Source organism: Pterocles gutturalis, unplaced genomic scaffold (assembly GCF_000699245.1).
Source record: "Pterocles gutturalis isolate BGI_N339 unplaced genomic scaffold, ASM69924v1 scaffold19774, whole genome shotgun sequence".
Taxonomy (NCBI): domain Eukaryota; kingdom Metazoa; phylum Chordata; class Aves; order Pterocliformes; family Pteroclidae; genus Pterocles; species Pterocles gutturalis.
The window spans coordinates 18763-42596 of NW_010128681.1; the positions used below are offsets into that span (position 1 = coordinate 18763).

The window sequence follows — 23834 nt, forward strand, 5'->3', positions numbered from 1 at the left end:
CTGAGCCCCAACACTGACCCGCCACAGCCCTGGAACAGCACACGATGGACAGAGAGGAGCAGCGTTCTCTCAGCAGCGCACATCCAGCCCTACCGCAACACACAGAGAAGAAAAACCTGCATCACCGAAGTGTGAACTGCTAAGAGAGGACAAACGACTGCTCACAGAATTAAATTTGGGCTGCAATTCCATACTGAAATAGTCAGGCAAAGCTGCAGATAATAGGCAGGGCCACTCCATAAGAAGTTCTCTATAGGGATGACTAAATCTTGCTGTCACATAGTTACCTGCTTAGATCAGCAACATCTGATGCTCCTGATGGCCGTGGCTGCTTGCAGGCTCCAGCCACAGGCTCGAGTAGATGATTCAAAAGCAAGTCCTTCCTTTGTTTAAACTACCCCACTTTATAAATTAATTGCATTTAGTCATGTGATCAAAGCCAGCCTTTCTGTTGCTGAACAAAACCGGTGTAGTTTATTTACTACATTTCATAGCTTATGCTACTCCAAACTCCTGAAATGTTTAAAATCAGCCAGCATTTTGCCAGTCTTCAGAGACCCACAGTCCAATTTAACCACAATGAAAGGTACAAGTCAAACTAAGCTTTCATAAAACAACAAGCAAACTAGATCTGTGTTTCCTTCTCAAATATCCAGTACTCTGCAGAAATCTTGGCAAAAATGAGCCTGCACTGCTACTCAATTCACCATTTTTTCTTCCACATAACACCCACATAATATTCTTTATTATTCTAGTGAGAACATTACACATCTTTGAGTCTCGGTTTCGAGGACACTCTTTGTAGTGTTATATTTGCTTTAGCAGTGCTCGTTACTTTTGCTTGACTTTGTGTAAATAAAGTTGAGGTTACACAAGAATACTTCCTCTCAGTCAAGGACAGGCAGAAACGTCAACATAAAATCACCCTTTAGTCCCAGAGAAAGAACTATCTGCCAATTTCATACTGGGCCAACTGTTGAGACACTGGGGTACAGGAGAAAAACAAGCAAATTAGGACTGAAGTGAGCTCACAAGGAAAGTATTCTGCCCTGAGGGATGTTTGCTTCCTAAATGTGGCTTATAAACTCTTTTACAAACACTGCTCAGACTCGGCAAGATAGAGGGGCAGTGAGATTTTACACAGCAACAATGATTCCACTTTTGTGGATACACAAGTCTCCCTCTGTTCTTAAAACATATATTCAAACACATAGCTCATCTGCAACCATTTACAAAGACATACAATGTAACAGAAAGGGACAGAAAACCTAAAATTAGCAGCCCTCTCTCTCTCTTGCACATATTTGTTTGTTTTTAAAAACTCCTACGTATATTTTTATTTTCTTTCAAGTATAGGGACAGCACAGCTTTGCTAGGAGCAATTGAGAATGTTTGGAAGAATGAGATTTATTTCAAAAGTAAGTTGCTATGAAACGTCTCTCTGCTCTTTCCTGCCTCTGGTTTCAAAGAGATTCTAGTTTTACAGCTACAATCTGTATGGTTAAAATTGGCAGTTTTGGTCCAAGCATTGAGAACTGTTTCAGCCCAATTCAGGGAAGAATACAAGTCTGCCAGCAAATAAAGGATTGTTAACAGTACAGCAGCTAAAAAAACTAAAAATCACAGGTAAAAAGTCCACACTGCAGCTATGTTAAGGATAACTTTTTATTAACAACTTTGTAGTGTAGTGCTTCAGAACTGCTAGGGGGACTGGGCAGAGGGTGCATGTGAGGTTGTTTTAAGACTCAAATACTCAATGGCTCAAACTCTGCTAGCAAAGTCAACCCCACCTTTCCAAACTGACACAAAGACTATCACTATAAACACAGATTACACATTTTCACCTTCCCCGAAACACAGGACTGTTTCTTACCTATTTGGTCCTCGGGAATCAGCGACTCGATTGGGGGATCAAGTTCAGAGCTCTGGGACAAGTAGTTCTTGACTTGGGTCATGAACTGCCGAATCGTTTGCAGCATATCAGTGCTTGAAACATGGCACTCCTTGTTTTCCTGGAGAAAGCTGACATAGTCCTGCACTAGGCACCCAAAATAAGTGCGCTTGTCCTGGGACATCTCTGCAATTTTCTTAATCATCCTCTTTTCAGGAGTCATGAAGGAACTGAAAACTCCACTGACTTTCCGTAGCTGAGATTTCACAATCTTGGGGAGAACAAACGAACTGTTTCTTTTCTTCTTGGGCTTCAAAGGGGGTGCCATGCTCTCTTGGTCGCTTTCCCCCTCAAAATCCTCCAGGCTGCTGTTCGTATCCCCCTCATATCCAAACAGCGGCATGCTCCGATCGAAGTCCAGAGAGTCAGATGAAGAGGTGGAAATGCTCATGTCGCTCAGTCTCTGCCGGCCTCCATTCCACGGTATGTGTGACTCAGAGCCGGCAGCTATCGTCCGAGGTCCGTTTTCTATCGTCTTTTTGGCAGCTGCTGGAGCCGGCTCAGGCAGGGTTTCACCTGGAACGACAGCAGCTTCGGGCACGTGCATCGAGCTGCAGACAGGTCGATTCACCACTGCGGTCTTTGAGTTGCCCTCCGCCTCCAGGCAAACAGCCTGCTTCTTCAGCCGAGGAGGCGGAATAGGGGCTCGTTTATTCTGCAGCAAATACAAGCCTCTCTCTTTCTTATGGTTAACTGCTTCTGGCATGCACGCCTGCTTTATAGTCCTGGAAAGCTGTGGACTTGTGAGGACGCTATTAATAGAAGGAGGTGGCGGCCGGGGAGGGGGGGAGCGAGGCCTCGCTGTGCCATTCACGTCCTGAGTTCTGGGGCTCTGCCTTTTCAGACTTCCACTGACATCCTGGCTGTGCACTTTTAAGAAGAGGGGATTAATGAAACACAGCGCTCCGTTGGTCTGGCTGCACTCCAGCTCCAAAGGCGTTCTGGTTCGTATAGAATGCACTCCATTTATAAGGCAGAGCTGGCGCGAGTCTTTACAAGCACCGTCCAAAGGCACAGGCCTATGGGAAGGCGAAGGATCCCAGGGGTTGCTATTAGCCAGGGAGCTCCAAAAGTCTGAAAATCATCATTTGCGTTAACATAAGAGTGCAAAACTGCATGCAGGTAGCTTTCAGAACATTCAGCTCAACGTCATCAGTTTCAGGTATTAAGAAATTTAGATAAGCTTTTATTAATTCCAAGGGAAAAAAAAGATTCTGAGTGAGCACCGCCAGACATAACTACAATGCTATACTCCTGGGGCTGCTCTTACTCATTTATAAATACCATGACCAATGAGTAGCTTCAAATCAGCCCACTGAACTAAGCTTAAAAATAAACTGAGAATCAAAGAAAGGAATGGAGACTGTAACACAGTAATTCTTACCAACTTGAGACTGAAATGAACATAAACTACTCACTAGCATCTTGCTCAGGAGAAATAAGCCTAGATTCTCTGCTGGTATGAATAAGCATTAAAGACAACAGTTAAGCTGATTTACTCCAGCTGGTGGCCACTTACAGCAACTCAACAAAAATTTTGGTTTGGTTTCTTTTGATAGTGAACAATTGAAGCTACACATGAAAAGACAGCTCACATTCTGCTGTAATGGGTGCACACATCCTCTTTAGCTATGCAGACGAAATGCTCACATCTCTTTAAGAGCACTGGCCTACAGCCCTGCCTTTGCAATGGTGACACAGTTTGCCTGAGATTTTAGACACTTGGCAGCACATAAATAGACCAAATGTGCAGTCCCACGCCAGCAGTGTGGAAAACCTGTGCTAAACCAGCAAGTTCCAGCTGCAGAGTCCGCACTTGTCCCAGCAAAGTGTCAGCATGTTTGTGAAACTGAGTCAATGGTAAAGCCCATCATCTCCTAGAAGTACAAAGATTGAAGCCAGACAAGCCCCTGAGGACAGCAAATCGGAGTGAAATAAGAGAGAAATACCAGAGGAGGAGGGTTTTGCTAAAATTTGCCCATCTTGACACGGCCCCTTTTCCTGTAGTGTCCAGGTGCCTCATTTGAGCTATTGAGCAATGACACCTGGGCCCACCTGTGTGAACACTGAGCACTCTGCAGCAGGGTCCATGCCCAACAGCTGCCTTGCCCACAGGGCAGAAAACAGGAAACGGCCACTGGTGACCAGCCACTGCCAGAGAACAGGCATAGGGACAGATATATTTCTCTACATAGTCATGCAATGCTGCTGGCTTTTTCTAGCTCTGTGACTTCACATCCTGCCTGCAGATCCCTCAGCAGACTGGCCAGTGTGCCTGGCATGTGGGCTGCTGCAAACACGCATGATGTAAGTACTGCTGCAGGTGAAACACAAGCAAGACAGGGAATTCTACGTTCAGCACGTGAAACCCTACAGGTTGGCAACAGCCTCGACACCTTTACCACCAGCTCTTACTGATGTGGTTTGCTGGGCCACACGCTGTTGACCTGCCTTTTGCAGTTCCTCCTCTGAGCCTACGGCATAACAGAGCTCTGACAGAAGCTACACCCTCTGCGTTCAGATCAGGGCGCCTACGTGTTCCTTAAGGGAAGCTCACACTTAACAGGAAGGGCCATTGGCCATTTTTGGGCATGTCTTAGGTCCACAGCATTGAAGGGCTGACTTCCTGGTGTGCTCTTTTGCATGTGGACCTAAAACTCCATTAAAATCTCAACTTTGTTGTCTGGTTTTTGCTCACAGAAACTGCGATTTTAATCTGTTGTACAGTAGGTAATTGATCCTAAATACAGCAACCGCACAGTTAGACACCGATCCATCAGTGTCTCCTCCTCTGATTTCAAACATATTAGCTTAAAGAAACAACACCCACAATGCAGACAGAGACTGCCCAAGAGCAAGACTAACTCTTTAGCAAGCAGGCCGTGGTGCTCTCAGGAACTGAGGACAAAGACAGTGGCGTTGGTCTGGAGAGCTTGCTCAACACCACAGTATCATCTCCTATGGAGAAACTCACCTAATGTTACCTGAAAGCTTCCAGGTGTCACTGGGACACGGTCTTCACTACACTGTATCCCAACCAGACCTTTTAGCCTTTTTTTTTTTTCTGTCCAGACATTCACTTTAGCAATGGTTCCATGTGTGCCTCTATTCCCGTGAAAATCCATACTTTCATCTAATTACCTAAACTTGCAAATAAGCAGTGCAAAAGTAATTTTTCTGCTCTCTAGAATCCCTTAATTGCATTGCTACTGCAGCAGAACAAAATGCAAAGCAGTGCAATACTTCCTTGTATATGGCTTTGCTGCAAAGTCGCACCAAACAGTTACAGAGAGGCTCATGCTAACACTCTGATTTAGTGAGGATCTCCTTCTAAATCAAAGATGATTCAAAAACCCACTGGGACAAAGACTGCTGACAGTCAACCCTCCCTTCCTGCAAAAGGAAATGAGGCCATTCAGCATTTTGCAGGAGTTGCTCAACCATTTATCTGGGTGGAGCCCACATTTCAAATCCCACCAGGCTTTGCGTCTCCTGCAAGCCCAAGGTATGCTTAACAATGAGCCTGTATTTGGCCGCAGCAGTCAAGAGATGCAAGGACGTCTCTTTGCATCTTCTTTTGTTATTTTAAAAATTTCACCAAACTGATGCACACAGATACATTCTGCAGATCCTACGCATACATTCCTCCTCTTATTAATATGCTACTGCACTGAGACACTGATCTCAAAAATCACCATTCTAAGATCACACATCAATCTGAACAGAAGTTTTATTAACTGTGAACCTCAGTTCCTACACTCTCCTGGCAGCTCCAGCAAATTATCAAGCTAGGGCCTGCTATGTGATCCTGCAGCCAACATTGGCCCTTGGAGGAGAAATTACATCAAACCTGTCTAGGGATTATAAAACTTGCTGTGCCCAAGGGCTGCCCAGAGAGGGTACAAAAGAAGGAAGGAAGAAAACAGCACTAACAAAAATATCACAGAACACAGAGAAGGAAGGAAGAGCACCAAGGTCACCATTTGGCAAGTACAAGGTTTGGCCTTCCCAACAAGAGAAGCTGCTTTTCTAAATGAAATCTGTATCACCCTGATCAATATGAACCACTTACTGACGCAGACTATTTCTTCAATTTCATGTAGCAATGCTACATGAAATGACATCTATCCAGAAAACTACTTACTCAGTCCAAGCTGAGCAATCTCTTCAAGTTCAGCCTCTGTCTTTGCTGCAGCAATAGCATGAGGCAACTTCAGGGTGAACGGAAGGACATCCCTGTTGTCGAAGAGAAAAACAATTATGGTTTTCACAACAGCATCTATAGTCTTTATAATTTATTCTCATATGTGGTTTCTCTTCACTGCATATTAGAAGTTCAATAGATGTTTACAAAGGGATATGCATGAATACATGAACAACAAAAGCCAAAACCAGTGTAAAAAGCTTTTAGACAGAGATTTTAAAGGACAAAATTACTTAACTGTATGTACATTGTATAACTACTGCCATCATCCAATACTATACCTCTTGCTGGCTCCATTGGTACTGATACACCCTCAAACAGAAGTGCAAGCTAAACTGCAAAATCTGCAGTAGAAGAACATATATAATTAACAGTAAATGAGAACAAACGGAGCACAGGAATCCTACATACAACTGGTGTCAGCATATTTTTTTTTTAAGGCTGTGAACAAGCCAGCCATCTGTTTTAGCACAGACAGATGGTGGGCTTTTATCACATAAATATTCTCTATGTTGTATGTTAAGTTGTTGAAAAAACAAGATCCTGGAATGCCACTCAAATTCAAATCAAGCATACACACAAGTGATACACTAGCTAAAAAGTACTTGAAAAGACAGTTTCAGCATGGTACCACAGACACTCTAGAGTCTAGAACACCATCACAAACTCAGTACAAAGACAGGCAACCTTGACTCCTCATACACACTGACTGGGTATCTATTGCAAGAAATTCCCTCTGGTTTTAGGAAATCCTCCTGGTTTTACTGTGATTTACCAAATCGTATTCTCTCTTTCTCACAGTCGCTACCTATCTTCTTCCCTAAGAAGCCTATACATGTTCCTCGTGCACCCCCAGCAAACCAAGACCGCTGCCTGAAGAGGACAAGGATGCTGGGCTGATGCTGCCACTTCAACATCAGGCAAACAGAAACACTCTGGATGTTTCTTCACTGAAGGGGGAAATAACCATCTGCTCCCAAAAGCATACCCACAATCAAAGAGTGAGCTTCATTTACTGAAACCTCTGGACAGGTTTGCAGCTCTAGCTGTATTTATGACTGGTATCTGTGGATGGGTTTGCAGCTGAAGTTGTGTTTAAGAAGACGCACTAAGAAAGCCTTAATACCATGTCTAAGTTGTGATCGCCACTCTTTTCACTTCCTTCCCCTTCCCCAAAGGGCAACTAGCAAAGGAACAGAATGATAAAAGGTGAAGAGCCTGGGTTTGCAGTTTTGTATGCGCTCCCTGAACAGGAGGCCTGACTGCATCAGGATACTAAATTCACGCTTGGCTGACTGAAATACCAATAAGAAGATTAAAGCCACTTTGCAGAGAGAGACTCTTGGTTATGAGACTCATCAGCAAGGCAACAAGCTACTGTGTGTTTGTGGGCTTACTTTTAGCAAATGCGAAGCAACTCGGAGCTGTCAGTGAAAAAAAAGGGATAAACTAAAGCCGAGAAACATGAATTTGCTGCATGCTCCCTGTAGGCACTTTGAGGGTCTGGATGCTTCTCCACCATAAGCACAAACAGTAAGCACAGCAACCTAAGCACATCCCTAGTGAGCAGGGATCAGAGGGAGCACACCAGAAACCACCACTGTCAGCACTAACTGTCAACCTCGTTGCAGCAAAAGGACCAAGACCATCAAAGTTGCCTCTCCCCCCTTCCTTCAGAAAACATACAGATGTGCAGCTTGGCTGTGTCCTTCTGTGGAGAAATGGAGCATCAGTCTGCAAGTTTTCACCAGCAAACTAAAGTCAAACTGAAAACAAAAGATAAAAAACACCAGCTATTTTTTCTCTGCATACTACCTGGAAAACAAGTTGGGCAACTTGAACTGTAAAGCTGGTGAGGCCATTTTTGCTGCTGACAATCTACATTCATATCTCTCAGTTGTCATATTCTATAGTGTGATCTGACATTTTTCCATTATGTTCCAAAAATACTTTTTGCTAGCAATTCCAAGAAATGGACACTGCAAGACAGTTTATTGTGCTTTTAAATGAGTTACAGAGCAGTTAAGAAAGCATTAAAAGGTATCAGCTACAGTCAAGTTCAGCTCGGCAGCACCTCACAGTTGGGTGGGTAACACACTACCCACCTTCCAATAATCAGTACCAAATTAGACAGAGAGATTCGCTTCCAATTCTCATCTCTTATTTCTTCCCTTACCTTCTAAAACCACCCAGGAATATTTGTAGATTGGCAACATAAATATCATGCTGAACCAAGTCCTTGAGCCTCTCTTTTTTTCAAGACAGTCTATCAAATAGGACTCAGAACGTAACAGCATCTTACCTGCTAATACAGTAGAAAGCAATGAGCCTGAATAAATCTGCAAAACTTATTCCAGATCCCTCCAACGAAAATGCTGCAAAGTAAGTTACAAGAGGGAAAGAATCATACATCTATCCACCATTTCTCAGAAAAGCTTAATAAAATGCATCTCAGATTTTTGCATAAAATTAGTAAGTTTGCACCATCAAACCAGCTGCTGTTTGGTTAGGAGAAAACAACTGTGTAGAAGAGTACATGTCTCTGCTAAAAGCATTTTCAATAATATACTGATAGTTGTGGAGGTGGCTTTGTTTCTGTATTCCATACATATGGTCTAATTCCTGGGAAACAGATCAGATGTGATTAGAATTGCACAACGTTTTGCTAATAGACAATAATCAATAACTGAGGCTTTGTTTGCCCAGTGTACTAATCTATTGAATTTCAAATCTCTTATTTCCTCCTCTTGCATTCCATCTTACTGACTTGTCTTCTCCCCGGATGTGTTAGGATCTAACAGAAGATGACAAATTTTCATTCACATCAAGAAAACCATTCAACCTGAAAACCCTTTAAAAAAAACTCAAGACAATTCTGCTTCGTGCCATTGCCTTGCACAATGGGGGAAGGAAGACATGAGTAACGCCTTTAATTTTTCCCCACTCCATATCACTGTTTCTTATTGATAGAAATACTTCTTCACAGTAATAACGACACTGAAGTGACTGCCACCTCAGTTACATCAAACTCGCTCTGATTTCAGCGGCAAAGCTCACCCAGTGTCTACAAAGATTAAGCGGAAGCTGGTCCTAGAGTGAAAACGATCCAGATCTCTCACGCTGGACATGACCGAGACCAGAACAGAAGGAAGAACTTTTATGAAATATGACGGTAGCATAAGACAGGTTCCTGAAGTACACAAACACCAGTCTCCTGCAGCCTTGGACAACCTCTGCAAAGGGGTGAATGTGAAGTCTGCGATTGCTTCAGCCCATCCCCGAGTTAGAAAAGCCAGATGCTGGGGCTGAATCTCCGGCTGGCGTGGTGCGCACACCGTCACTGTTTCACCGGCAGAATGCTTCTGAAATTCCTCTCCCAAGGAGAGTACTTCCACTGCTGCAGACGCTTCAGACATTTGGGCTGAAACAAGGCAGACCCTCAGGCTTGGTGGGGAAAGCCCAAAGCCACGCAGCAGCTTTGGACACTTCAGCAACACCTCTCAGTAAGCAGCAAAGACATAATTTTGGCAGTACTCCACGCTGTAAGGCCAGCTCCCCCACACTAAGGTTCCAGTGCTGTGGACTATGAAGTCTGCATGTGCAGCAGAGGAAGACTTCAGTTACGTACTGATCTTCTATCCAGCCGTCACGCTGAAGGACAGGTCAACCTGGTCATTTATGTGCCCGGAAAAAGGGATTTCTTTAAGAGAGACACCACCAACGCAGGCAGTAACATGCAGGTGGTCTGGGGTGGGCTAAGAGAAGATGAGTGTTCAGATCCCCAACTACAACTAAAACCTCAGCTATGGCTGGTGAGTAAAAACATCAGTAGATACTTCCCCCTTGTGGTAAAATTTTATTAATGAAAGACAATATACTATTATTTTATTTTCTAGACAGGAGAGAGGGAATTCATTAGTATAACAAGCCTACAAACACAGCCTTAGATCATGCTTAGATCCACTCTCCCTGACAGCTTTCTCTTCTCTTTCCCATGCCTTGTTTGTAACTGGGACCAAAACCAGACACATAGAGTTAACTTCTTGTTGATGGGAGCAGTAAAGTGAAAAAACTCAACAAAATTATCTCGGTTTACATACAGAAATAGAAGTTAACTACAGACCTTCTGCTTCAGGGAAGTTTAACTGAAATAGTTGCCAATTTTTACCCCAGTTTTTACTTTCTTGTTAAAATGAACCATTTGCTCCACTTGCAGTTTCTGCACCATATACACTCACCAGCTGCAGCTTCCTTTTTCATTCCTGTATTTCAAACATATTTTTCACCCACTCCCTCTAAAGAGATGAGGGCAGTATTGTTTTGAAACTGACTGTAACTCTAACATTTGCTCATTTCTGTTAGAAAACAGGGAACAAATATAGTTGTAATTTATAAAGAAAAATCATTGAACTCCCATCAGAAACAGTTCCAAAGGGTTAAAATCCATCTAGTTATTACATTAAAAGAAAAACCAAAACAAAACCATCACACCCAAGCCAGAGTGAGTTCATAGCAGAGATGCATCCAAGAACAGTCCCCTGAGTACAAGAACATTTCATGGAGAGCAGACAGGATTATAGACTGTTTCTACAGATGAAGACAGCTACCTATAATAATCGATGAATCCTGGATTCCGCAAGGTACATAAAAGAAATATTCCATCACAGATTTAAGCATTCCTGTATATCTTCCCTTCTCGAGGACATGCCTGACCCACTCGCAGAGCTCTCCGCAGCCTGTGGCAGTATTTGCATGACTTTGGGCATCACCAGTGCAGAGTGCTCCTGGCTCATACAGGGTGACAAACAGCTGAAAAGTATGTAACACCCAACTTACTGTATGTGCTTTCTTTTATTGCAAATTCTTTTAGGCAGGACCCACAGTCACTGGGGAGACGCAGAGAGATGACTTTCTTCTGCAATCTTGCAGATTTCCTAACCAGAAATATCTGTCGTGGAGAAGGCAGAAGGACATGGTTTTAGCTTCATCACAGATGCCTTACTAGAGACAGAATATAGACAAAAGGAACCAGAACAACTTCATGATTTCTGAGCTGTATAAAACATCTCAGAATTTTACGAGGTCATTACTGTATCAGAACCAACAGGTTGGGTAAAATGTCAGCAGGGCATTCAGAAAAGCACCTCATCCTTGCGTAACACAGACACATGACTCCAAGTCCATTATGCCCTTTTCTGAGCTCTCCAGTTTAACACACAGCAAATCCTGAGCCTTGCAGTCAAGCTTCAGAGTCTGGAGGAGACTGATGATGGAGTGCTCCTGTGTCCCACCAGCCCATTCATGCAATCCTGCTGTGCCAGCATGGAGGCAGCATTAGAAATGTGCCATCAGCCTCACCCAGGCAGACAGGGCCTGGTTCTGTCACAACAACTGTAACGCAAGTACCAGTGAAGGATAAAATGCTGACATTTCCCATTTATCTATTGCTTTCTCGTTATGGGGGAAATCCATCTGTTACACACAACCCTGGTTAGCAAGCTTCAGCTCTGAAGCTGTAATTTGGTTTTTTGGTCTGGTTTGGGTTTTGTTGTTTGTTTTTTCTTTATTTGCTTGGGCTTTTTATAAACACTTGCATCAAATAAATTGAAATGTAACTTCTTACCCCAGGAGGCTGGGCCTGCAGAATTTCCAAGGCTTCAGCATCATTCAGACCAAGCTGAAGCCACACAGGGTGAGTATGGAGCAGTTTGTCCAATATACTGAGCTTGTTGGACAGGCTGTCATATCCTGAGTCCCGGGGACAGCTTTTTACATCATTTTTCTCAGGAGAGACATGATCCATTTCCTTTACTAGTCTGTGAAAAAAAAATTAATAATTATACATGCTAATCACCTATAAACCACCACTCAGTTCAGCAGAGTTATCACAAAGCTAAAGGCACTGCTGGCACCCTGCATTGGTATTCCTCCTACCGAGTATACACAGAACTTCTCTTATTCATAAGATTTCTTTCATTTATTTGTCCTCAAATTACTGCAAGCTTTAAAATAATCCTTAACATTCTTCTGTTAGCTTGTTGAAATTTGACAATGACTTCAGATACAGGTGTATACGCACACATGATTGACTGAACATTTCACCTCCTTTCTTTGTTCAAATGTTCATATTTGAAAAAAATTCTCTTCAAAGGTATTTATGCAATTGAGATATTCTTCTTCCCCAACGGACTGCAAGAGCTGCAACCCACAGAGATCCTCCTCTGTCCTGCTTGCCAGAAAAATCTGTTCAACACTCTGACAATGGAGCAACCCACTACCTGTTGGTGACCGCTGCACCAAACACCAGAACTTTCTCTGTTTGCTTGTAGGAATTATTTCCGCAACAGAAGCCCACAAACTAGCATCACTTCATCTTGTCCCGAGACTACTGTCTCTGCTCCACTGGCTCTGTCACCTTCGCAGCTGCGTATCCATCTGCGTTCCCCTCTGCTAACACATGGTCAGAGACCTCAGTCAGGAGAAAAAGGAGAAAGAAAAGGAAAAATAAGGTTAAATCCCCCAAGTAATCCTCCCTAAGACAAAGCTTCATTAAGAAATCGTCCTAAGTGGTAGCAGTTTTTTATGGTCCATGCTCTAAATTCTCTAAGTATTTACATTTTTGCCACTTTGCCATGAAAGGTCTTTACCTCACATTTTAGTACTATACTTCCCAGGATCAGAAGTAAGTAAGCAACTGAGTATTTATGCTCCTAATTCCTTTGGCTCTGGATTGACTCCCGTGTGAGGAATAAAGGCTAAGCTAAATGCAACTGGGGCAAACTCATGTATGGTTGACATTTAATTGAGGCAGGGCAGCTAAAGTTACTGCTAAATGCAGTGATGAAGTACAGTTCTTGGAGGCTACAGAGACTTGTTATGCGTTTAAAAAGACAAATAAATGGAATACTTTGAGAAATCCTTTTGTTATGCAAAGCTTTGCCATCATTCGTATAACACAGAACACCCCATACAATTGCATGTGTGTTGGTGGTTCAAATTCCTCATTTTTGAACTAGAAGTACATCCTGTGATTCTTCCAGTGCTAGAAATCACTACAGAACAGTTCCTGTGGTAACAGCTTCCTGATTACAATATTTGTGCATAGACCAAAAACACCCTAAAAGCTCCAAGATCTGACTCACTAGGATGTCAAGCACAGATGCTGCGTTCTCCCTGCAGATCTTTTCTGATGGCAGAAGAGGCCCTGAGCGGCAGAGGGCAATGCAGCTGCATTTCCCCTCTGCAAACTGTCTTGCAGCTCTTCTGAACTTTGTGTTTTGGACAAGCTGTAAGCATCATCAACTGCATCAACCACTTTCAGTACGCCAGCTGCTGTACCCAGAGCAAGCGGGTAGAGACTTCACAGGCACAGGAGCACTGAACACTTCAAAACAAACAAAAATCTCCAATCCTGCCAAAAAAAACTCAACCCCAAAACAAAACCCACTGACCAAACAACAAAAAACAACCAAACTCTGTTTTTCTAGCTTTGGTCAGCAACTGGCAGCATCACTGGACAGGGCTAGAAAGGACAGCACGTGGAGTAGAGAACTTCCACTGCATGATCAGGTAAGAAAAGGCACAATCATTAAACCTTCCATTATCTGGATCAGTTACCACTACAAGATCACCTGAGTGCCTCTCCCTTCCTTTTTGTCCTCCTCCTCTGTTTGCTTATTTCACCAAAACATGGAATCAGTTGGGAGGGACCTTAAAGGTCATTGAGTTCCAACCCCCCTGCCATGGGCAGGGATACTCTCCATCAGACCAGGCTGCTCAAAGCCTCATCCAATTAAATTTCTTTCCTGGTTTTACTTTTAGGTTTTCAGGGGTTTTTTTGTCTGGTGTTTGGTTTTGGTTTTTCGGTGGTGGTGGTTTTTTAAAGTGACTCCCAATAAAAGACAATCTGATTAGGTCACATTAAATTCAGAATCAAAACACAAATCAACCTCCATGGATGGTCTACTTTAACGCAGGGGTACTACACTGGTTCCTCTGCAGTGGGAGAGGAGTTTCAACACAGCCTACAATGAATTAAAGAAAATACACGATTTATGCAAATTTCCTTAGATTTGTGAAAACCCCAATGTGTGGGAAGCAGACAGAGGCAACTGCGGTGACAAACAATGCTGTGCTGCATCCTGATTAGACTTAGCTCACAGCAAAAAGGACAAGGAACAGGCTGAAGCCTGTAACCAGGATGATCCTCTCCCTCATACCCACAGGGCTGTAACATAAACCTCGATCACGTATCTGTGCAGCAAATGCTCCCGCCCTCCCGCTCACTGCAGCAATTTTCTTTTGGTCTCTCAAACCCTACCTATGCCTCTCTCTCTAACCTGGTAAAACCTGGACTTGCACTTGCACTTGAATGTGTCCACGTTTCCTCACTCCATTTTATGCCTGGATTTGCCTTCGTTTTTAGGGTCCTTGCACACCAGGATCACAGTACCTAGGGGCAGGGACACAGAGCAGAGGTCTGCTCTTTGCCCACAGCAGCAGGATGCTCAGTATCTCCGCAGTGACACAACTTCACAAGCCTTGCTGCCAACTCTGCCACAGTGGAAAGGTTTGCAAAACACAGCTCTGTGTAAAGCCCCTGCTGAGCATCACCTCTGCTCCCCTGGCACCTTCTTCTCCATCCCGTTACAGCTGACAGGACAGGACAAAGCTGCAGGGGAAAAGGTTGTGGGACACTGTCCGCGGTAACAGAAGCAATTCACTGTGCAAGACACAGACAACGACTCCACTGAAGTTAATAACTGCTGTGAGAAAATGCAGAAGGCGTGAGGGCTGTCCAGTGCAAAACATGAGAGAGGGAGCAAAGTTCTGCCCTTGTTTGTGTGACGGTAACGGGGCAGGTAGGGAGCACGCCGCAGCGGCTGCCACCGCCAGCCAAGTGTCCCTGGGTCATTCGCTGGCACCGGACGCTCCGGGAACGCTGGGCCTTGCAGCCCTCCCTGCAGAGGGACAGCAGCGAGCCTTTCCCCTCACCGCCACTCACAAAGACCAAAAAACACGGGTCCCTGGCCCCGAGGAGACCGAGTGCCTCCAAAAAGGCCATTTGGACGTGGCCAGACAGGCCACGCGTGCTCCCCATCCCAGGCGGGCCCGGGCGGCTGCAGCACGCAGAGCTCCCCGCTACCTCGTCAGAGTCACCCGCACAGCGTGGGCCAGAAATTTGTCCCACTGGCACCCTTTTTTGACAGCTCCACTCGTCCGCATTGCTGAGATGCGCGTCTGCGCCGGGAGAAAGTCCAGGCACCAGGCACCACAGAATACTGGAATGGGTGACAGAGCACCCGCGTAAAACCCATTTTTACAAACCCGTTTTTGGCGGCTTTGACATGCTGAGAAGCCAAAGCTGTAGGGCCGGTTACTTGAATCATTCTCAGTGTTACTTGGGCCATGGATGTAAAAAGGGGAGACAAGTCCGAAATACAACTGCAGGGAGGAGTATGAATCTGAAAGTCACCGCAGAACTCCCAGAAAAACAAAACCAACCAACCAAACCCCCACACCTCAACACCGAAGCTGCAGACATGCGACTTCATGGACCTAATTCTTCTGACCACAGCCGAGAGCTCTTGCAAGTGCTGCCTTTCTAACACGGTTCTGGGTGCACGCGGATATATGCTGCGGTGAAAGCCGAGCAAGGAAAATCAGACATTCCTTTCAGCTCAGATTCCTCTAGATGCAAATCCAAGTGCCCCATCGAGATACCAACTTCTGAACAGCACACACACAATAACAAAAGAAACCTCATTAACTACAAGGTTTTAAATTAACTGCCAAGAAATAGTTATTATAGTAAACACATCCTTGCGGGGAGTCTACTTTAAATAAGAACTCTGGAAAACCTTAGCTGAACTTACTGTAATCTTGCTCTGTAGTTCGATGTGAACAAAAGATATCAGCGCACAACTGATTATATAATTTATACCATATATCATTTATATGCATATAATTGATACTTCTTCCTTACACAGAACTGTGCAGTTCAGAATTATGCATAAAAAATTGACCTTAATTCATTTACTCAGATTTCAAATTTTACATTTATCATCTTAAAAGTGACAGAAAATAATTAGTTTTCTTTTTTATTGGATGGCTGTTATTTCAATATGAAATTGAATTCCGTTAACTAGTCATGGAAATTGCATTATTTACTTTTTTTATGTTAGCTTTACTTACATATTTTAATCGAAACATATTTTGCACTCAAAATTAATGAATTAAGTTTTTTTAAAAACTGTTAAAGGAAAAAAAAAATCAGTAAAAAAATCCCCTGTATCTATAAAATGGGGAGATCTGTAAAATTAACTATTTCCAGCTAAGTGTTTCCACCAAGATTTTAGAACCTGTAGATCTTACTCTTTCATGCATATGGTGTATTCAAAGACACAAGAAGCCTTTTCTGAACTGAAAATTAGCTAATGATCATTGAAATTAATTAGCAAAATCCACCAAAATAGAGCAAGCATTCTTTCTGCCCCTGTAAAAGAACTGTGCTTTCAGAAGCTTTAAAACTTGAATAATGTGCAACCAGGGGCATAGCCAAGGACTTTAATTAGTTCTGCCGTCTTGTGTTCTTCACCACTTGGGCAACAAAGGTGCTGTTCAATGTTTTATTTAAATAATTTAAACATACATTGTAGTAAGTTTCACCACATTTCAGAAGTATTTACAGAAAGAAAAAAAAAAGCTAAAAAATATGTCTGTAATTCTAAATAAGACACTATTATCCGCTTCATTCATTCTCTGCCTTGAAGAACAAAGCCCACCCGCTCCAGAGCTGGCCCAGACTGCGCAGGCAGATCAAACAGAACGCCTGCATCAGTTGCTTTCCTCCTGCACCAAACATTTCAACAGTAAGTACAGAAATATGTCCTCTTGTTAACACCATGATTAAAATACTGGGTATCCTCCAGATGTCAATTTAACAGACATTACCGATGAAACACAAAGCCAAAATGCTGGAGTCCCACTATGCGCACTTCAAGGTACAAGTTTAACACTACAAATTTCCACAGTCCACAGCTACGTGGCATGATCTGTTTTAAAAAGCCAGAACTTTTATCTGCACTGTAATATGAATCTCTAATCATTTCAAGGTTAACGAAATGCCCCCATCTACTTAATGATTTTTTTAACGTGCAAGATACATATAAATGAACTTAAACACATAAACCATAAAAGCATCAGTTCCTAACAGTCAATATTTTACTTCATAACCCGAGAACACAAATAAATCGTGTTATTGCATGTTGAATCTTCACAGAGACACTTAAAGCAATGGACATTGTTAGTCTTTACAGCGTGAAAGCAGAGCCCATGGCCACAGACAATGGGAATAACACGAGTAGTTTCCTGCTTTAGACCTTCATCAGTATCCAATGTTTGCAACAAGGAAGCACAAGTGAAGTTCAGTTGCTTTTAGAAGATACTAAGGCAAATACGCACAACAACTGAATCTCTGGGCACTCCTCTGGCACAAAGGCAAGTTCCTTGAACTAAGAGCAAGATTATCTACACCCCGTGTTGCTAGGATGGAAACTGCTAGGACATAAGCCACCCCTGAAGAAAACATTCCTGTCATGGTACACCTCCAGGAACAATGAAAATAAACATTTTAATCACCTTCGCAAATCAGCAGATTCATCTTCCACTGTGAGATCTGTCTGCACCATCTCCTGTTTCAGTTCTCCGATTTCTGAGGCAATTGTGTCAATGAGCTAGAAAGGGACAAAAATAATATGACGTCAAGTGAGTGGAAGAGGCGTGGAAAAGAAGCCTGGGCAAATTTAGTCACCAGAGATTACAAACTTATTTTTTTAAATAGCAACCTATTTGGACTTCCCCTTGCAAAGGAAAAAGTATGGGTTGGGGCCACTTATAATCATTCGTGGAGGAAGACTAATTCCTGTTTTGTGCCAGCACAAAACCTTTCAGGTTGGCTACCTTTTTTATTTAAATATATTAAATCTGCAGCCTCAACATATTATACAACAGCTTAAAAGAACTAAATGATCTGACTGTTTGTAGCACTTACTCTCTCAAATAAAAAGAAAAAATATAATTAGAAGAGTTCCATCTGCAAGTGTTTTTTCAGCAGGGACACTAAACCAGCATTACAATATTGTGGTGGATGAAAAGTAACGAGGCAAGAAGGAAACGGGCATCTGCTTTTCACAACAGGTCCTGGACTGCCCTTGAACAGAACAACTCAATTAAAAGAGAACTGCCTTGTAACACTTCAGCTCAGGTGGAACACAATCCTGAATCTGGACACACGGGCAAGAGCTCACTTTAAAGCAGGCGAGATTAGCACCAGGGCTGTATCCTGAGAAATACAGCATTTGCTATCCAGATGTCTGGGAAACATTTTGTTGAGCAGAAACCAACTACAAAGTGTGCAAGGCACGCCATCTTGGATGTTCTTTGCAGCAACTGCATCGAGTTGGCTTGACACGCCGCACCACACCGCACACAGACCCCGCCAGCGCTCCCTCTCTCCTGCCCGTGGGGAAGCCCAACGAGCAGGTTTGCGGAGATGCCCTCTCCTCCACACCACCCCAGCACCTCGGAGCAAACACACACAAACCCCATCAGACGAAGTACAAAGAGCTTTCCAGTCCAGGTGAGAACAGTCTCTGCAGTCGCCCAGGAGACGAGACCCAGAGTCCCAGGGGTGTTGGGTACCGCAGCTCAGCAGGGTTCCCAAAGAACTGCAGCCAGCAATGTTTTGCTGGCAGTTTTCCTCGACCTCAGAAATTGAGACCCTCCTTTGCTGTGCAGCATTATTCTGAACAATTCAAAAGAAGTTTCAGACTCTGCTTACAACAGGCCAGCTCCATTAAGTACACCTTAGGTGAGAATGAACTACCACCCGCCACATCCATACCACAGGCTTCTTTCTGCCGAGCTCAGAGCTCCCAGCCACACTGTACCACCAGCACTACAGTTTACAAAGATCTTCCACCCGCTGACTCTCAAACGCCGCGAGTCACTGCGGCGAGAGCTGAGCAATGGCCTCCTCACCACGAGAAAGAGCAGGAGGAACCTGTGTCGTCCCGACGGACCATCCTCGCTGCAGCACTCAGCGCCTGTGGGGAGCAGCACCTCTGGGAAAGATCCACTGAGCACCCGGCCAGGCACAGGTCAAGTCATTCCTCCCTCTGTACACGGGGCAAATCCAGCCCCCACACCGGCTTTACACGGTGAAAAATGCACGTGCCACTGCTGTCCAAGGAGCCCCACTAGAAAGCCATTGCGTCCTCACGTGCGTCGGACCGCGGCTGCGGGCAGCGGCATCACTGCAGAGGGAAGCTGTGCCCGGGTGCTCAGCGAGCGCCGGCTCCAGCCCGGACACGGCTGCCTGCACCTGCAGAGCACATGGTGCATTCCACTCACTAAAAGGCTGCAACATTTTCCACTTTGTACTTTGGTTAGTTTTCTGCTGGCTTAATGACCTGACCCTAATCTCTGAGGGGGTCAGACCAGCCCCTGAGCAGACACCAGGAACCCGAAGACAGCGCTGGGCTGGGAGCTCGCCTGCCCCTCTCACCATCCCTGGATCCCGCCAGCCCCAACGTGAAATCGTGCCCTGTGGCTCCACCACCCCAGGAACAGCCCAGGGTCTGGGGCTGTTTGTGCTGACCTCAGAACAGAGGATCTACATCCTGGTTTAGGCATCTCAAACCAGCCAGTTACTGGATCAGAACTCTGCAATCCAACCAGGACGCCTCTGGAATTCAGACCACTCCAGTCTTCCAGCCATCCACTCGGTAGCAGGAAACATGCCTTTGAGCTGACACTTGGTAATGAAAACAACAACTATCAGCCTCCCCAGGGAATAAGAAGCAGCACACCCCTGTCATGCACTGTGTTCAGAGCAGGCATATGCATGTGATGGTCCAAGAAACAACTCCCAGGATAGTGAAAAGAAAAATAGCTAAAAATAACATCTGAAACTATGACAAGCCATGCCAAGATTTCCCGTCAACCATTAAAAGAATGAAATTTAAATGAATTTCTTAATCACATGGATTGCTGTTCACATTTTAAAGAAAAAGAAAGCAATTGATTGAAAGTCTTTGGCTACAAACCCAAACTACAGCTGATGTGCTCAGACAATCTTTTCAACAGCAATCCTTCTGTACCTCTAAAGTACAGAGAGAGAGAGAGAGAGAGCGCGAGATCCACTAACTCAGTTCAATAGTCAACTAATTCAAAACAGAGAAGCTGATACAAGGTGAAAAGACAGAAAAATTGCATTTCTCTTCCAAGCTGTGTCTAAGCAGTAGCAGTGGAAGGATCAGCTCTCTTCAGCCTAAATCTCCGACGAGCAGTCCGTTACAGTCTCTAGGTACAACAATCACTCTTAAGCTGTTCAATTAGTTTCAAACATGAATGTGCCTTCTTAAAGTTAGTTCTAAATAACTAACGGCATTCTACAATACTGATGCAATGGTTTTCTTGCTGTTATTTGTATCAAGATGTACCAAACACAAGTCAAAACCAGTAATAAACGTATGCTCAGAAAGAAATGCACGGCTCAGCAAGAAGTGTACAATTTGACATTTTTAAATCAGGAGTGTGACAAGTATATGGAAAAGACAGCACACCTTTGGTGAACAAAATCCATTCCAAGTTTAATTACTTAATTAATTATAATCAGTTACTTAAATTAGTATTTCCTCTTCCTGGACTAAAATTACATTTCATAACTGATGGCACTTCACAGGGCAACACACAGCCAAGGGGCTTGCTTTATTAAAGAAAAATTCCAATGTCAAAACAGAAGCAAAAAGTATTCAGTTTTAAGTACCTGCTAAATTTCCCCCATCTTCATTCGTTAGGAGGTTTGCCAAGTTGTTACTGCTCAATAAGACACACGCTGCTCACGCAAGTCTTGTTACGCCTCTGCACCTTTTGTAGCCTTTTTATTCCTTCTGATTCTACTGAGGATTTTTAATTTCAGTTCCTTAAAATAGCTCGTAATTGCTCAGCACAGTCTTCTGTCCACTTTTTTACTACCTCACCCTTCACACCTTCACCTACGTGTCCTGGCACACATCTCACCACTCCCCTACCCTGTATTTTCTGTCCTCCCTTCAGGAGCAACGTGTTTCAACTCAGCCTCTTTTTCAAGTATGCAAAGAGAAGACTTGCAAATTTTAACTGACCTTGGTGCCAGGAAATTGAACTTTTAGACTGAGAAGAAGACTGACTTAAACTCAGGCAATATCCTTCTCTTCCCAGCCGCACGGGGCACTAGGCTTACACCTTCCATTAGCCTCCAAACAGGAGGTTTCTCAGATGAAATCCTCCCAGTCTCTCCAGCAGCTCAGTGAGTAAAGTTGAATTCGTTCTCGGTCTACCATGAAGTTTCCAGTATTTTCAGATCTCCTGACCTCCCATCCGCTGCAGTAAGGCAGCACTCAGCCTTTCCTTGCTGCAGCAGCTCTGTTCTCGGCTTTCAGAAGCCGGCAGGGGTGACAGTGTAATTCCTGCATACCCATCACAAACAGAACTCAGCTCCCCAGCACTCTCCCACCAGAACTCACATATTCCTTTTTTATATTTTACATCTTTCAGCACATCATTTAAGCAGCAAAAATCACAGCAAGTGTGCTCGCTAGAAGCAACACGCTCCCAAGGAGCTGCAGTCGCCTTTCCGAAGCTGCTCCGTCCACGGTCGCGTCACTGCTGTGCACCAGGGAGAGCACGTGCCCAGGATCGGGCACAGACCGCTCCCTGTCTTGGAAGCCCAGCACAGCTATGGGTATTCTTACTCATTTTCCAGTTTCTTACTCAGTTTCCCAGTCCCAAGAGGAAGACAGGTGGCTTTGACTTGATGTCTATTTCAGGACATTTTTAGAAAAATCATTCATCCATCACTGCATGGAAATTGAATTCCTGGGTTTTGTGTTGAAACGTAAATAAGCCTGTACAGAGAATTAACGAAACTGCCATCCTTCTGAGCGTGCACTGAAAAAGTCAGCCACGGTGACCAATGCAGAATGTTCCCAAGCCCTGAGATTTACAACAGCTAAAGAGGAAAACAGAAGATCAGTCCTTCTAATCCATCAAGGGAATGCGGGCTGAAGACAGCAAGGATCAGGATCAGACTGGACAAACGAGCCTCAGCACTCACCACCTCCCCTTCCTTCCAGCAGCTCATTTTTCATCCTTTCTGGAGACCTGCATCCTCTTTGGCATCACAGCTTTTCCTTCCTGTTTTGATAAGCAGAGCGTAGCAACCCTCAAAGAGCACCCTGTGTGACGAGGTGGCGAAGCGCCAGAGACAAGCCAAACGAGGAATGCTATTTCTGCATGTGTCCAAACGCCTGAATACAGTTAAATATTTTGATACGTGGCAGCAATTTCTGGTTATTTTGCACAGTGAGCTAGGAATTCCCAAGACCGCTAACATTACTCAGTGTCTCATTCATCAGTAAGCAATGAAGTTTCACCTGATGTTTGATTTTGGGACAGAAAAGCTGCAGTGGTGTAAAACCTCTGATGCCAGTTCAATGAAGATTGGAACATTTTGATGAGAAGAAAGGTCGTTCAGTAGAAAGGATGTTTGTCAGAGACATATATTTAGTTCCTTGCTTTACTACAGACTCCCTCTGTTACCACTGGCAAGCTATCCAGTCCCAGAATTACCCACGCCAAACTCCATCTTTGCTTCATTTCTACTACTTTCTGCCTCTGAGCTTTCATCAATTCTAAGGTATAAAGACTCTGGAGAACTTAGTCTATAAAACTACAGACCTTTGCTCTTTGTAAAATGGGGACAATGCTGTTTTCCCAGTGTACTAACAGTCAGAAGCATGAACGTGAAAAAACTAAGGAGACGGTTGGAAGCTACAGCAATGGGAACTACTGAAGAACCAGAAAGAAAAGTAAAGCTGGAATTTCCCATTGGTATTTGTCAGTGAATTTTCTCTTAAATGTTGCTGAGAACAGCAAGGTACTCTTTATGAGGATTTAAATGCCCTGTGAAACTGCATGCCAGCGTGCTAAAGGTTTCTCGGGCAACTGCAAAGCACCAAGCACAACACAAGAGCCACATGCAGACGTACACTAGACAGTCTGTGCATCTGTGAGCACGCTCTGACGTGCAGGTCAGCACGGGTAAAAGGCTGTGTCTTCATTATTAGGTCTGCTAAACACAAGGCAAATAAAACAGTGTATACCGAAAAAATCTCATCTGCTATATGTTTTCTTTGTTCACCTGTCCAGCTGCAGCACACAGGGTTGTGACAATGTCACAGATGTGCGGGAGGGAAAGAAAGAGAAGGTAATTTCACTGTACACCCAAGCGCACGCGCACAGATTGCAGGTACGCTGCACAGAGGCTGGAGACACCGACCGCCTGCAGCCTCCAGCTTGACGCAGTGGGTTCAGAAGGGTGCTCCAACAGTGCAACCTCCCAGGGATGGTGAGAGGTCTGGAAAGGCAGCTTCGAGGCATCTTTTGTTCCCACTGTACTTCAGACCATTCACCTACCAGGCTGTCCTTAGGAAAATTCAGGGCGACCTTAGTTTCTTAATTGACAACGTTTCTCATGGCCATAAGAGTCCGGTGTCTTCAGATTGCCCAAGCACACTCCTCATCGTTTTGACGGACTACAGCCATGACATCATGAACAGGAGGCACACAAAACCA

General features: G+C 44.1%; 1 protein-coding gene across 1 annotated transcript in view; it reads right to left on the bottom strand.

Annotated features, from left to right (window-relative positions):
* RIN2 (Ras and Rab interactor 2) overlaps window positions 1-23834 on the bottom strand; it is a 42082-nt gene that overhangs the window by 15185 nt on the left and 3063 nt on the right. Inside the window, exons 2-7 of the mRNA XM_010079723.1 lie at window positions 17796-17890; window positions 11779-11971; window positions 10992-11103; window positions 8458-8530; window positions 6096-6187; window positions 1874-3025 (exon numbers count right to left, since the gene is read on the bottom strand). Of these exons, the coding sequence (XP_010078025.1) occupies window positions 1874-3025; window positions 6096-6187; window positions 8458-8530; window positions 10992-11103; window positions 11779-11971; window positions 17796-17890 (1717 nt within the window). The remainder of the gene's footprint in view (window positions 1-1873; window positions 3026-6095; window positions 6188-8457; window positions 8531-10991; window positions 11104-11778; window positions 11972-17795; window positions 17891-23834) is intronic.